Source organism: Chiloscyllium punctatum, chromosome 22, assembly GCF_047496795.1.
Source record: "Chiloscyllium punctatum isolate Juve2018m chromosome 22, sChiPun1.3, whole genome shotgun sequence".
In the NCBI taxonomy this organism is placed as follows: domain Eukaryota; kingdom Metazoa; phylum Chordata; class Chondrichthyes; order Orectolobiformes; family Hemiscylliidae; genus Chiloscyllium; species Chiloscyllium punctatum.
The window spans coordinates 70,072,937-70,087,307 of NC_092760.1; the positions used below are offsets into that span (position 1 = coordinate 70,072,937).

Consider the following 14,371-nt stretch of genomic DNA (forward strand, 5'->3'; position numbering starts at 1 on the left):
AGTGCCATTTTCTGTTTTGGATCAGTCCACTCTGGTGACCGTCTCCCTTCCCATAAAACATTCTGTTCATAATACTTTGAAATTGACAAATAGTATACCAATAGTCGGGCTATTTGGCCCTTCACTAATTTGGTGCCTATAGGTATTGCTGGCTGGGCCAGTATTTATTACCCATCAGTAATTGCCTAAAAGGCTGACTCAACCAAACTGCAGGTCTGGAGTCATGTGGAGTTCAGACCAGGGCAGATTTACTTTCCTAAAGGATATCAGTGAACCAGGTGCTGTTTTTAAACAGGAGTTGAAAGTAGTTGTATTAAGCCACTCTTTACTCCAGATATTTATTAAATTCAATTTCCACCATTTTTCCATGGTGGGATTCCAGTTCGTACCCCCTCAGGGCCTGCTCTAACTCCAGTGGTATTATCAAGAAGTCACTGCCTTCCCTAAAATTATATTGCAGGGGGAAATTGGATCAAAGATTTCCAGTCCAGTACTTTTTCATAAAAAGCAGAAGATTGCATTAACCAAACCAAACGTGTCTTTTATGGCTGGAGTGATAAAGTTGATGTAGTTCAGTGACTATTATTGAATGGTGAAAGAAGCTCAGGGGCTTAAAGTCCATTCCTGCTAACTCCTATGACCTGTTGTGCTATTGAAAGTTGCTGGGGAAGGGAAAGCAATTTGGAGGAGCAGTTGTGACTACAAGCCTGGCATTAAATCTTTCTGGTATGTAATGACCTGCTTCCTACAATCCACCAGACTGGTACCAGTGCTTTGTCACTTGCTCTCCTGATCCTTGAAGAAAGGAAACTGAAGTAGCTTGCATATTGCCATTTAACATGGTCAACTTAGTCTTCAAGAATGCTTGGTACTCAGCCAGTGAGATTAATTTTGATCAGGCACACCCACATGTGAAATGAAGGCTGTACATGCAGATTATTGCAATTGGGAGTCACTAGTTGATAACAGGAAAATGCCAACGCCATGTATATCTGGCATGCACTGTCCTGACCAATAGGTAGAGGTTTGGTAAGTGACTAGCCAATGTAGATAATTCTCGATGCTTGCAAGCTTCATGTTTGGCACTTGTGGCAGAATCTTAGTCAAAGATTGGCCTCTTTATATCATGCATCTTTTTGCTGATGGCTGAAGGCAGCTCACCTGAAATTTGTTTGTCTTCCTCCTTTCATAGACTGAAGAATGCTGGAATTAATGTATAAAGGAAGGACTGTTTCCTTTTTTTGTTCTGGGAGTTTCCCTGGACACACCTTGCAAGCATGGCAGTGTTCAGGGTTTCTCCAAAGCTTGTTCTGTACTGTGCTTAACAGACTTTTGCTTGGTAACAGAAGTTGACCTATTGCAGTTGCATCAAATGCATTAGAACCTCAAAAAAACTTAATACCCCCTCAGCCTCTGAAATTCCAGGGAAAAGCAGCCCCAGTCTATTCAAACTCTTTCCCCAAAGCGCTCATCCTCCCAAGCTGGCAACATCCTTAAATCATTTCTGAACTCCTTTCAAGTTTCACAACATCCTTCTAGTAGGGAGACCAGAATTGTACATTGTATTCCAAAAAAATTAAATATTTGGTCAGATTTCAATTGTGATCTTGGGTAGAAGATCAGTGTCCTCATCTATTCAATTCTAATGTTTCATTATTGCATTAACAAGTTAGTTGTTTAACATGTATTACAGTTTGGATAAACAAGGGGCTTGCAGAATTAAATTTGTAATGTTTCTGTGCAAAAATCAGCCTTGACATTTTTCCCAGTTCCAAACTTTTCTAAACTTGACTAGAAGAAACTGCATTATTTCCACTTTCAATCACTTGGATTTGAGCTTATGGGGAAGAGGCTGAATAGACTGGGGCTATTTTTTTCCCCTGGAGTTTAAGGCTGAGGGGGTGTTAAGTTTTTTTTTAAAATTGAGGTTCTTGTGCATTTGATGCAACTGCAATATGTCAACTTCTGTGAACAAACAATTCTTAAGCACAGTACAGAACAAGCATTGGAGAAACCCTGAACACTCCTTAACATGCTTGAGGCACATCCCAGGGAAGTGTTCTGAGCAAAGGAAACAGTCCTTTTCTTTATACAAAATCTTTACACCACAGTCAGTAATGCACACGAGACGACTGTCACCTGCCACTCGATGCAACGCAGTGATCACCTCCCCTCTAGAGACTGTGTAATGCAAATCATCCCTTAATGGACAAATCTGGTGTGAATTGTATTTTAACTATAGGGAGTAGTCAGAATTTCAACTAAGTGTTTTTATTTCTGAATAGGGGATGAAAATGAAAGTAGACAACAATATAAATGGCTCTTGAATAACTAGGAATGGCCATGCAAATGACTTTGAATGCCAAGAGATGGGAACTTAAATTCCTTACAATCTAAGTTAGAGGCATCCCCTCTATTCTCAGGATATCCAATTTCCTGCAGATCAGTGCAAATTAACTCTTTATCTCAGGGGATCCTAAGTTTTATAAAATCATGAAGGACATAGACCAGTCTTTTCCCTGCAGTAGGGAGTCCAGAACTAGAGGACATATGTTTTAAGGGGAGAAGGGAAAGGTTTTAAAAGGGACCTTGCGTGACTTTTTTCAGAGGGTGGTGTGTATGGAATGAGCTACCTGTGGAATTGATGGAATCTGGTTCAATTACAATATTTTATTTAAAAGGCACTAAGATGGGTACATGATTAGGAAGGGTTTAGAGGAATATGGTCCAAATGCAAGCTAATGGGATTAGATTAATTTAGGATGTCTGGTCAGCCTGGATGAGTTGGACCGTTGGGTCTGTTTCCATGCTGTACATCTGTGGTTCTTTGTTATAGAGTCACTCATTCATCTTGATCACAAAGATCTTGACCAGTTTATTCCACTTCTGAATATGGGCTTGCAAGTACCAAATCTCCGTGTCTGCATGGGTTTCCTCTGGATGCTCCAGTTTCCTCTCTCTTCAAAGACGTGCAGGTTAGGTGAATTGGCCATGCTACATTGACCATAGTGTTAGGTGCATTTAGTCAGAGGGAAATGGGTCTGGGTGGGTTACTCTTCAGAGGGTCGGTGTGGACTTGTTGGGCCAAAGGGTTTGTTTCCATTCTGTAGGGAATCTAATCTAATCTTTGTATGGCCACAGACTGTTGGCATTAAAGCTAATATCTCTAGGGTGGGTGCCATAGGATTGGGGCAGCATGAAGCCAATTTTATTGCATTTTGTGGCTGATTTTAGGTGGTGCTTGAAGACTTCAATAGAAAATGTCTGAGTTGCAACATCATGAACCCTTATCTTGAATGTGCTTTGCAATCTAAAGCTAATTTCTGGAGTCTTCAATGGAGTTATTTACACTCCAGTCACTTAGCATTTATCCAATAATTTTCAGAAGCCACTTTTGGCAAATTAACATGTTTTTAAAAATATTCTACTTTCTTGCTGTGAACAACTTGCTATCAAGTGGAAACAAACCAGCCTTTTTTCTTTTCAAAGATTAACCATTTGAGTGAAAAGAATAAATAACTGCTGTTCTGTATTTTAATCTGCCATCCTTTCTATCAATTAATCTGAATTTGGTCTCCCTTTTTTAACCAATTTTGGCCGACTTACTATCCGGTCCTTTATGATCCATTTAAATTTAATTTCATGAACTTTCTCTTGTTCACTTACTGTCTGGTTCCCTGGGTCAGCTTGTCATCACATCCTTTCTTAATTAGATAACTTTACACTCTAGATACTGGTCTCTTTTTGTTAGGAAAAATATCCTTGACACACTCTACCCCTTAACCTCAAGTTACAATTGCAAGCCACAGTTATACTCCAGTTTAGATTTTTAATCTTTACTAGTGCTGGTCACTAGGATTTGAGTGCGTAATCTAGGTTGTGACTTCAGCCAAGTATTGAAACTGATTTTTAAATTGACACATTTGACCATCCACCCCAGTCTGATCAAGTGGATATAAATATTCCTATGGAAATATTTGGAGTTTCTAATGTTAAATTTCTCACTAAATTATCACCAGTACTATTTGTGGGATTGTGGTGTAAATGGTCTTCTATAATGTTAATAGATGTTAAAGTATCAGATTTTAAACAATTTTGGGGGTATCCTGTGTAAATACATTCTGATTTGCAACCAAAGACTTTTTTTCACAAGACAGGCTGAATGCTACCATTGACTTTTAACCTTTCTTTTCAATGACTTTTGTTTGTTTTTAATTAAAAATACCCCATCCATCCTCCCTTTTTTAATTGAAAGCATTTTTATAATTTACAGCAGAGAAACAAGGCTATTCTCAGTTCTAGTTGACTGAAGCTGTTTGTCAATGGTGCAGCTTTGTATGCCCCCATTCTAATTAATATTGCTGCTTTTCTCACTAATGCTTTGTTCACTTTTTTAAAGTGGCATTCTAATGCAATCATTGGATTGGGGGGGGGGGGGGGTGTCTTCAATTTTTCGAGGGTGCTGTCAACAAATAACAGTAAAACATTGTTCTATGTATGAGAACAATGCATCAACTTTTTTCTTTGGAAGTCTAAAAGTATTTTCAGTTGATATTTTAATGAGGTTTTAGTCTTCCAAATAAAGAACTCTAACTACAACCAGGGCAATTCAAACAGTGGGCTTTACTATAGAACATATCAACAGTAAATTGCAGTCTTCTGTTAAGAATTTTATTTGTGGTGGCATTGTTTCCTTGCTGAAGTGTTTCTATAAATCTGGGTATTTTTTATTTTGCCCACTACCACATTGAGGATGTACTGTGACAATATGCCTTTTAAGAAGGATTAGTTCTATCCTGTTTCTCTTGAAAGCAAGTGGTGTAAACCTGGAGGTGAGGTTTGTTCTGTGCATAGCCGTGTAGCTAACTTTTTTTTTTCCCAGTGTCTACTTGAAAACGAAAATCATGAGTGGGTGGAGTCAAGTGCTCAGATCTAGTGTTTGCAGGTTTTGCTTTAAGTTTGTGAGGCTGGAATTTTGGAAGAAGTTGTGAAACTTGAAAGGATTCTGAAAAGATTTACAAGGATGATGCCAGGGTTGGAGGATTTGAGCTATAGGGAGAGGTTGATCAGGCTGGGGCTGTTTTCCTGGAGCTTCGGAGGCTGAGGGTGACCTTATAGAGGTTTACAAAATTGAGGGGCATGGATAGGATAAATATACAGTCTTTTCCCTGGGGTCAGGGAGTCTAGAACTAGAGGGCATAGGTTTAGGGTGAGTGGGGAAAGATATGAGACCTAAGGGGCAACGTTTTCAGAGGGGGTTATGTGTATGGAATGAGCTGCCAGAGGAAGTGGTGGAGGCTGGTACAATTGCAATATTTGAGGCATTTGGATGGGTATGAATAGGAAGGGTTTGGAGGGATATGGGCTGGATGCTGGCAGGTGGGACTAGATTGGGTTGGGATATCTGGTCGACATGGATCTGTTGGACTGAAGGGTCTGTTTCCATGCTGTACAACTGACTTGTTACTCTAAGTTGCTCTAACAGCTAATCTGTAATTGATATATATTGCTTTAAGTATTTTTAGAGTTACGGTTAAGCCAATTTTTTTATTTTGTCTATTTTAATTGTAGTGCAAGCATAGTGCTTTGCTTAAAGCCTAGTAGTTTGACCAATCAAATTGCATCTGGAACACAATGCCTTACACTTGCATTTAAATAAAAAGTTAGGATCTAGACAGTCTTTTGTTTTGGGTTTTAGTCTGGTCGGTAACAGTGCCAAAATTATATTCAGTTTTAGGTGGAGGCGGGGGACAGCTAAATCTTACTGTTAAAGGATCACCCTTTTGGGTGACTCTTTAAATTTTAGGCGGATGTTTTAAAAATGAAACTAAGATCAGCTGTGATCAAAATCAGTGGTAAAATGGACATGTTTTATGGCTAACTGTTTTTCCTGTGATCCTAAAAATAGTGGCTGAAACTCTGGCTGAGCTTTTGCATCTGGCCAGTAGATGTGGAGGCAAATCATGGTACCCATACTGTCTTTGACAGAAATTGTGTGGACTGGGATCTTGCTCTTCAATTTACTGGAGTTGTACACTTTAATACATTTGCTTGCTTTTTTTTTCAGTAAATGGAAAGTCAGAACCGGCACTGGAAGCAACACAACTGTGTCTAAAGCTTATGGATTCCAGGAATCGGGAAGAGCTAAGGAGATTATTGAATTTCATGGCTGTTGCTGCACAGCCTACATCTGTTACCTTACAGAAAGGGGTATGTGTGTCCCCTTTAAGGGATTAACATGCTAATAGACTTATTCAATTTTATGGACTTCTGGATTTAAACCACTGGTCACTTCTGTAACTCCAGAAACTATCTGGAAGAGTTCTTAATTTTCATGATGTCATAGGTGACATCATAGGCAATCTCAGGATTGCTACCAGTGCCATGTGCTAGTCAGTAAGAATGATAGAATAAGCAGGATGAAATGTGTGGCTTGAGAGGGTGCAGGAGGGAGGGGTTCAGATTTTTGGGACATTGAGACTGTTTCTGGAGGAGGTGGGACTACTACAAATTGGATGGTTTCCACCTGGGCTGGATGGGAACCAACATCCTTGAGATGCTTTTGCTAATGTTGGTGAGGGTTTAAACTAATGTGGTGGGGGTTGGGAACCAAATGAGGTTAGATGACAGTAAGGAAGCAGTAACTAAAGCCTGTAAGCAACTAAATGAAATCAGTGTGACTAAGGGGAAGAGGAGGCAGGGAGCAAATGATTAACAGGGACTGGTGGTCTGAGGTGCATTTTTTTTCCTAATGCAAGAAATATAGTAGGTAAGGTGAATGAACTTTATGGTTTGGATTAGTACCTGGGAGCATGATATTGGTATTACTGAGACTTGGTTGAGGGAAGGACATGATTGGCAGCTACACATCCCAGGATATTGATGCTTCAGGTGGGATAGAGAGGGAGGTAAAAGGGGTGGAGTTGCATTACTGGTCAAAGAAAAAAATCACTGCTGTGCTGAAGGATGGTACTATTGAAGACTCTAACAGTGAGGCAATATGGGTAGAGCTCAGAAATAGAAGGGTGTGGCAACAAGTTGGGGCTGTACTACAGGCCTCCCAACAGCAAGCGTGAGGTAGAGGTGCAAATGTAAACTCTACATTGAAAGATGTAGGAGCATCAGGGTGGTGTTGATAGGAGATTTTAATTCACTTAATGTTGAATCTGAATGGAGCAGAATTTGTAAGGAGCATCCAGGACAGTTTTCTAGAGCAGTATGTAAACAGCCCAACTTGGGAAGGGGCCATACTGGGCCTGGTGTTGGGAAATGAGCCCAGCCCAGGTGGTTGATGTTTCAGTACAGGATTACTTATGGAATTGTGGTCACTATTCCCAAAGTGTCCATGAGTATTCTTTTCAAAAAAAGTGGTCCTAAAGGAAGTGCTAAATTGGGGGGAAGGCCAACCATACCAAAATTCAGCAGGTGCTGGGGGATGTAGATTGGGAGCAGTTGTTTGAAGGGAAGTCCACATTTGGTATGTGGGAGGCTTTTAACGAGGTTGATTAGAACTTAGATTTTCCTGTGAAAATGAGGGATAGAAATGACAAGATTAGAGAATCATGGATGACAAGTGAAATTGAGACTGGCTAAGAGGAAAAGATGCATAAGGTCTAGGCTACTGAAGACAGACCAAGCTTTTGAAGAGTATCAGGAAAGTAGGAATGATCTGAAATGAGGAATTAAGAGGGCTAAAAGGGGTCATGAGATCCTTAGTGAGCAGGGTTAATGAAAATTCCAAAGCCTGCCTTTCATATAAGGAGCAAGAGGGTAACTAGAGAAAGGGTTGGGTCACTCAAGGACAAAAACTTGTGTGGAATCAGAAAATGGTGAGATTCTTGAGTACTTTGCATTGGTATTTACCAAGGAGAGGGACATGGATTTTGAGGTTAGGGATGCTTGTTGAGTACTCCACATCAAGTTGGCAGAAGGGGGGGGAGGAAGTTCTAGGTATTCTAAAAGGTGATAAGGTGGACAAGTGCCCAGGTCTGGATAGAATCTACTCCCAGTATACTGAGGGAAGCCAGAGGAAATAGCTGGGCTCTAACAAATCTTTGCAGCATCCTTGATAATGGGTGAGGTCCTGGAGGACTGGAGAATTGCTCATCTTGTCCCCTTGTTTAAGAAGGGTAGCAGGATACTCCAGGTAATAGACTGAGTCTGATGTCATTGGTAGGGAAGCTGCTAGAGAAAATACTGAGGGATAGAATCTATTCCCATTTGGAAGAAAATGGGCTTATCTGTAATAGGCAGCATGGTTTTGTGCAGGGAAGTCATGACTTAAAACCAGTAGAATTCTTTGAGGAGGTGACTAAGTTGATTTGGGGGAAGGGCTGTAGATGTCATACAAATGCCTTAAAGTCCATGTATAAGGTTCCCCATGGTAGGCTGATGGAGAAGCTAAAGTTGCATGGGGTCCAGGCTGTTCTAGCTAGATGTATAGAGAACTGGCTGGGCAGCAAGAGACAGTAGTGGAAGGGAGCTTCTCAAAATGGAGACCTAGATTGATGGAGTAGCAAATAGTGAAGGGGCCTGTCAGAATACAGCAGAATATAGATAAGATTGGAGAAATGGCAGTGTTCAATCCTCGCAAATGCAAGGTGATGCATTTTGGAAGACTTGATCCAATACAGTAAATGGAAAAGTCCTGGGGATAATTGACAGATCTTGGTGTTCAGGCCCATTGTTCCCTGAAGTTGGCAACACCGTCAGTAAAGTGGTCAAGAAGGCATATGGCATGCTTTCCTTTATTGGACAGGGTATTGAGTACAAGAGGTGGGTCATATTACAGTTGATAGACTCTAGTCTGGCTGCATTTGGAATACTATATATGGTTCTGGTCATCACATTACCAAAAGGATGTGGATGCTTTGGAGAGGATCTAGATTAGTGGTGCTGGAAAAGCACAGCAGGTCAGGCAGCATTCGAGGAGAAGGCAAATTGATGTTTTGGACAAAAGCTCTTCATCAGGAATAGAGGGGGTGCAGAGTAGGTTCACCAGGATGTTGCCTGCTATGGAGGGTACTGTCTATGAAGAGAGGTTAAATAGATTAGGATTATTCAAAGTTTGGGAGAAGATTTGTAGCTCAGGTGCTCATTGTTGTGGTTCTGTTCGCCGAGCTGGGAATTTGTCTTGCAAACGTTTCATCCCCTGTCTAGGTGACATCCTCAGTGCTTGGGAGCCTCCTGTGAAGCGCTTCTGTGCTGTTTCCTCCGGCATTTATAGTGGCCTGTCTCTGCTGCTTCTAGTTGTCAGTTCGAGCTGTCCGCTGTAGTGGTCGGTATATTGGGTCCAGGTCGATGTGCTTATTGATTGAATCTGTGGATGAGTGCCATGCCTCTAGGAATTCCCTGGCTGTTCTCGGTTTGGCTTGCCCTATAATGGTAGTGTTGTCCCAGTCAAATTCATGTTGCTTGTTGTCTGTGTGTGTGTGGGGCTACTAAGGATAGCTGGTCGTGTCGTTTCGACGAGCCACGAAACGACACGACCAGCTATCCTCAGTAGCCACACACAGACAACAAGCAACATGAATTTGACTGGGACAACACTACCATTATAGGGCAAGCCAAACAGAGAACAGCTAGGGAATTCCTAGAGACATGGCACTCATCCACAGATTCAATCAATAAGCACATCGACCTGGACCCAATATACCGACCACTACAGCGGACAGCTCGAACTGACAACCAGAAGCAGCAGAGACAGGCCACTATAAATGCCGGAGGAAACAGCACAGAAGCGCTTCACAGGAGGCTCCCAAGCACTGAGGATGTCACCTAGACAGGGGACGAAACGTTTGCAAGACAAATTCCCAGCTTGGCGAACAGAACCACAACAAGATTAGGATTACTTTCATTTAGAAAGACTGAGGTTGAGGGGGGACCTGATTTGAGGCCTACAAAATCATGAGGTATAGACAGGGTGGATAGCAAAAGCTTTTTCCCCCCCCCAGAGTGCAGAACTGAATTAATAGGGGTCATGAGTTCAAAGTGAGAGGGGAAAGGTTTAGGGGAGATATGCTGGAAGGTTCTTTTTATGCAGAGGGTGGTGGGGGCCTGGAATGCATTGTCTGGAGGTAGTAGAGGTGGGAATGATTTGCATCATTTAAAGATGCATCTAGACAGATAAATGAGTGGGCAGGGAGCAAAGGGATACAGACTCTTAGAAAATATGTGACAGGTTTAGATAGAGGATCTGGATCAGTGCAGGCTTGGAGGGCCAAAGGGCCTGTTCCTGTGCTGTAATGTTTTGTTCGTTGTGAGTAGTAACAATATAATACTTTTTTCTTCCTCCAGGTTGAAGGTCGAATTGTGATGAAGAGGACTTTTGGTAAAGCCATTGTTTCTAATAAGAACCTTCCGAAAGGGAAAGCTGATCTCTTGGTTTTGTTCCTACTTGATCATCAGAAAGATGTATTTAAGGTAATAACATAAATAAGATCATGGATTAGCCATTCAGCCCTTCAGAGCTATTATGTTAATAAAATGTGGCTAAACTTCTATATCAATTCTATTTTGCCACTATGGACTTGTTCCTTGACTCCCATTGAGTCCAACAATCTCTCAATATCAACTTGGATATATTTCATGACGATATAAAATGGGGTTAGAAACATTCCAAAGATTTAAAACTCAAGTAAAGCAATTGATCATGTTCTAAATGGCTGATTAGTTATCCTGAGACTGATCTCTGGTCTAAACTTGCCAAAGGAAGAAGTCTCTCAGCACCTACCATGTACACACCTCATTTATACTTTTTTTAATGAGACTGCAGAATTGCTGGTGGCTTTCTACATAAACACGAGACAGTCTGTTTCTTTATTGAGTCAGATGCATAGGTGTTTATTAATAATGTTCACTAATGACATCTGATTTGCATGTATAATCTGGGTTATAATATTAATATTAATCCAACTATTTAGACATATGGTACAGCTCTGGGACTGGTGGGACATGAACCTGGACCTCCTGGCCAGAACCAATACTAGTACTGCACTATAATAGTCCTCCCAGTTGAGGTTGTGTGCTTGCTTAGATAGCAAGGATATTGTAAATGTAGTTGGCTGACAGGTAATCTGCAAGTCTGTCTATCCTACTGACTATGAATAGTGAAATCAAGACCTTTTTTATTCTGGAGCATCAGCTAGCTGTCTTTAGAATGCCCTTGAGACTTGTGCAATAATACAACAATCACCTCTAACCCCAGAGTATATGGGCCAATTCTACTTATTTTGTCGTGGTGTCACTGGATGGTTTGTCATTATTCATCCCCAGTTGCCCTTAAAGTGGTGGTGAGCTGTCACTTTAAACTGCTGTAGTCCATGTGCTGTGTAGATTCAGTGTTAAGGTGGGAATTCCAAGATTTTTGACCCAGTGACGGTGAAGGAATGGTGATTAATTTCCAAGTCAGGATGGTGAGTGGCTTGGAGGAGAACTTTCAGGTGATGGTGTTCATGTGCATCTGCTGCCACCCTCTGAGATGGAGGTGGTCATGGGTTTGGAAGGAACACTCGGGATTTTAATTTCTGCAGTGCATTCTTTGAGTAGTACATTGCTAGTGAGTGGATGTTTTGTGGAAATTGTGCCAATCAAGTGGGCTGCTTTGTCCTGGATGGTGTCAAGCTGCTTGTTGGTTTTTTGTCATGTATGACAGCCCTCCTATTTCAGGAATTTGATTACATGCTCGTGTAAGAGCAGAGTGATTATAAACTTTGGGCTTAATTCATTCCAGATTTAATGCAGGTGAATGTCTAAAGGGAGAGGATCTACTTAGTTAATCTAACAATGCTAAATTGTAGTTGTCACTTCTTAAATGTTATACTTTTTTCCTTAATTCTGAGCAAACATACAAGATGTAAATTTTCATTTATGCAAAAGATCTGGAAGCATTTCAAATGCTTTCTTTTATAGATGTCCGATACATTACATTAAATATGTACAAAATAGTACAAGAACATCAATGTCAACAGGAATAACCACTTGACTTTGTCAAATTATGACCAAACTGATCGTTTCAGTTGGGGTGAAGGGGAATTCAAACTGACTTTTTGGCTGAAAACTTGGAATTTGTATCCAGCTGTAGTGTCCCCCCTTACTTCCAAAACCTAATAAGTATTCAGACTTTGATCTGGCATTGGGTCTCAGGTCTTGACAGTCTGTTGCTAATTTGCCTCCAGGTACTGCTGACCAAGGTTCAGTGGAAGCATTCTGAAAAAGCAAGAAGCCACTTGAGAACTTAATGTGAACTTTTTTCTGGGTTTGAATCTAAAACTTTTTGCCTCAAATGTAGGGAAAAGGTGTACAGTAGAGCAAAAATACATTCAGAAGTGCATTAATATTTCTAAGTCATTTTTCATAAAACTAGTATTATTCTTCACTTTAAAATATCTGATCAGGTCCCAGGATCATTGCACAAAATGGTGAGTGAGAAACTGATGTTTGTTCAACGTGGTGGAGATCCAGACCTTCACACAAGTAAGTGACAGCTAATTGGTATGAGTAACTTTGTTACTTCAAGTTGTGATTAGCACCAAACCTAAGTGCACATTTGTACAGCAGACAGTTCCTGTATGTTGCCTCTTAATGTTTTGGTTCACATTTGATGACAAAACTATTGTTCCTCTTTACTGTAAATGGCAGCTGGAATTCAGATGTAATAACATTCTCAAGCCCAATACTTGCCTCCTGTAATTCTAATCTCCCTGAGGACGTGCTGATAAGGTTCTCAAATCAGTGGGAAATCTGAATTGGAGTCTTCCCCTCTTGTGCTGTTAACTTTTTTTTTCAAAACTGATGTTATCAAAATTGGATCTTGAAGAATGAAGGGCAAGGAGAATAGGCTTGTTGTTTGTGGTTGGTGTGCAGATCTATCACCTCTTGTATTAAAGTGCCATCTTGTCTTGCATTACCTTTTGTTAATGCTCTGATACTTGACCACAGACTGATAAATGAGCTGCAGCATGGAAAGTGGAGAAGTGATATTCTAGTAGTAATGTCACTAGACTAGAAATCAGAATACCTAGGTTTGTGTTCTGGCAACATTGGTTCAAATCCCACCATAGCAGATGGTGAAAATTTGAGTTGAGGCTGGGTAATAACTGATAGCTTAGCCAGTGATACTCACATCCATTAATTAAATACAAAATTGAAAATTTACACTAATTATTCCTGCAGAAGAATAAACAGAAGTAAACAAAAAACCTTAACATCAGTTTAATGCATGGTTAAAGCTGAGGCCAAAAACTCTTCCACTTGAAAGTTAGTAGGAGATGGCCTAGGAAAGTATGTCAAACCCCAAAGCTAGGGATCTATGAATATAAATGATTTGGATTTAATTCAACAATTCAGTTGGCAATTGTTGAGAGATTCCTTCATCTGTCACCTACAGTGGTTTAAATATGGAGCTTGCTATTAGAAGTAGTAGTTAAGATTCAAGGTATTGATTTTATTAGAGAAACTGGATAAATGTCTTGATTAGGCAAGTCTAAATGACTTTGTTACAAGCTGACTTACTACCTACCTTTAGTTCTAGACTAAACTTGGCAAAGCTTGGAGTTTCATGCTTTCAGAGTAGGTTCAACTTTCAGTCTTTTTGATCAAGTTAACTTGGGATTTTTTTTAAAGAACGTGAGCTTCAGTCATTGTGAGTACAAAGTTTATCTGGCCTAAAGGGATTAGAATAGTGAGGCCTGTGTATGCCAGAAGCTGGTAGCATTGGAGTGACTTTAAAAGGGTAAAAGCAGCTACATTTGCATCAGTTTGTCCAAACGGATTACAACTGTCAAATATCCAATACATTATTGTGAATATACCTAACTTTTTTAAAGTTCAGACACATTGGGCATGTATACTTCTTGGGTCTGAGATTCATCTTTCTTTCAGTCAGAGGTGGTATTGCAGTTTTAAAAATTAAGTGGCAAACCAATTGCAGGGCTTTGCAATAAAATGCCCATCTAAAATCTTTGAGGATTACTGGTTTCTGTACTTTTATGATTTTAAAATTCATTGAGATTTAAATTCAGATAGAAACTTTGGCAACTATTTTGAAAGATACTGTATAAAACTGATTATTTTGGTTGTCTTGAACTTGACAAGTTCTGTCCCTGCTAAGGAGTCTTCTGTAATTTCCCGGCTTCTCTTTAGGCCACACTTACTGTGAAAGACTTACTCATGCTGCATGTGAAAGAAACATGTGGAAGACCACTAGGGAAGAACTTTTATTGCTGCTTCAAACTATTGATGAAAACCCCAAGCTGTCTGCCAAAGAGAAAAAGAAAGTCCTCGCTCAGTTTAACAAGAGTCATCCAGCCATTTTTATTCAATATTTTTTCAATGTGTTGAGGAAATCATAACCTTGTCTGTCAGAGTTGCA

General features: G+C 40.3%; 1 protein-coding gene across 2 annotated transcripts in view; it reads left to right on the forward strand.

The window, feature by feature from the left end:
• depdc7a (DEP domain containing 7, paralog a) overlaps positions 1-14,366 on the forward strand; it is a 47,157-nt gene extending 32,791 nt beyond the window's left edge. For both annotated transcript variants that reach the window (XM_072592624.1, XM_072592625.1), the window contains exons 6-9: positions 6,068-6,210; positions 10,297-10,422; positions 12,396-12,474; positions 14,143-14,366. In XM_072592624.1, coding sequence (XP_072448725.1) covers positions 6,068-6,210; positions 10,297-10,422; positions 12,396-12,474; positions 14,143-14,351 — 557 coding nt within the window. In that variant the 3' untranslated portion in view covers positions 14,352-14,366. The remainder of the gene's footprint in view (positions 1-6,067; positions 6,211-10,296; positions 10,423-12,395; positions 12,475-14,142) is intronic.
• The last annotated feature ends 5 nt before the right edge of the window (positions 14,367-14,371 follow it).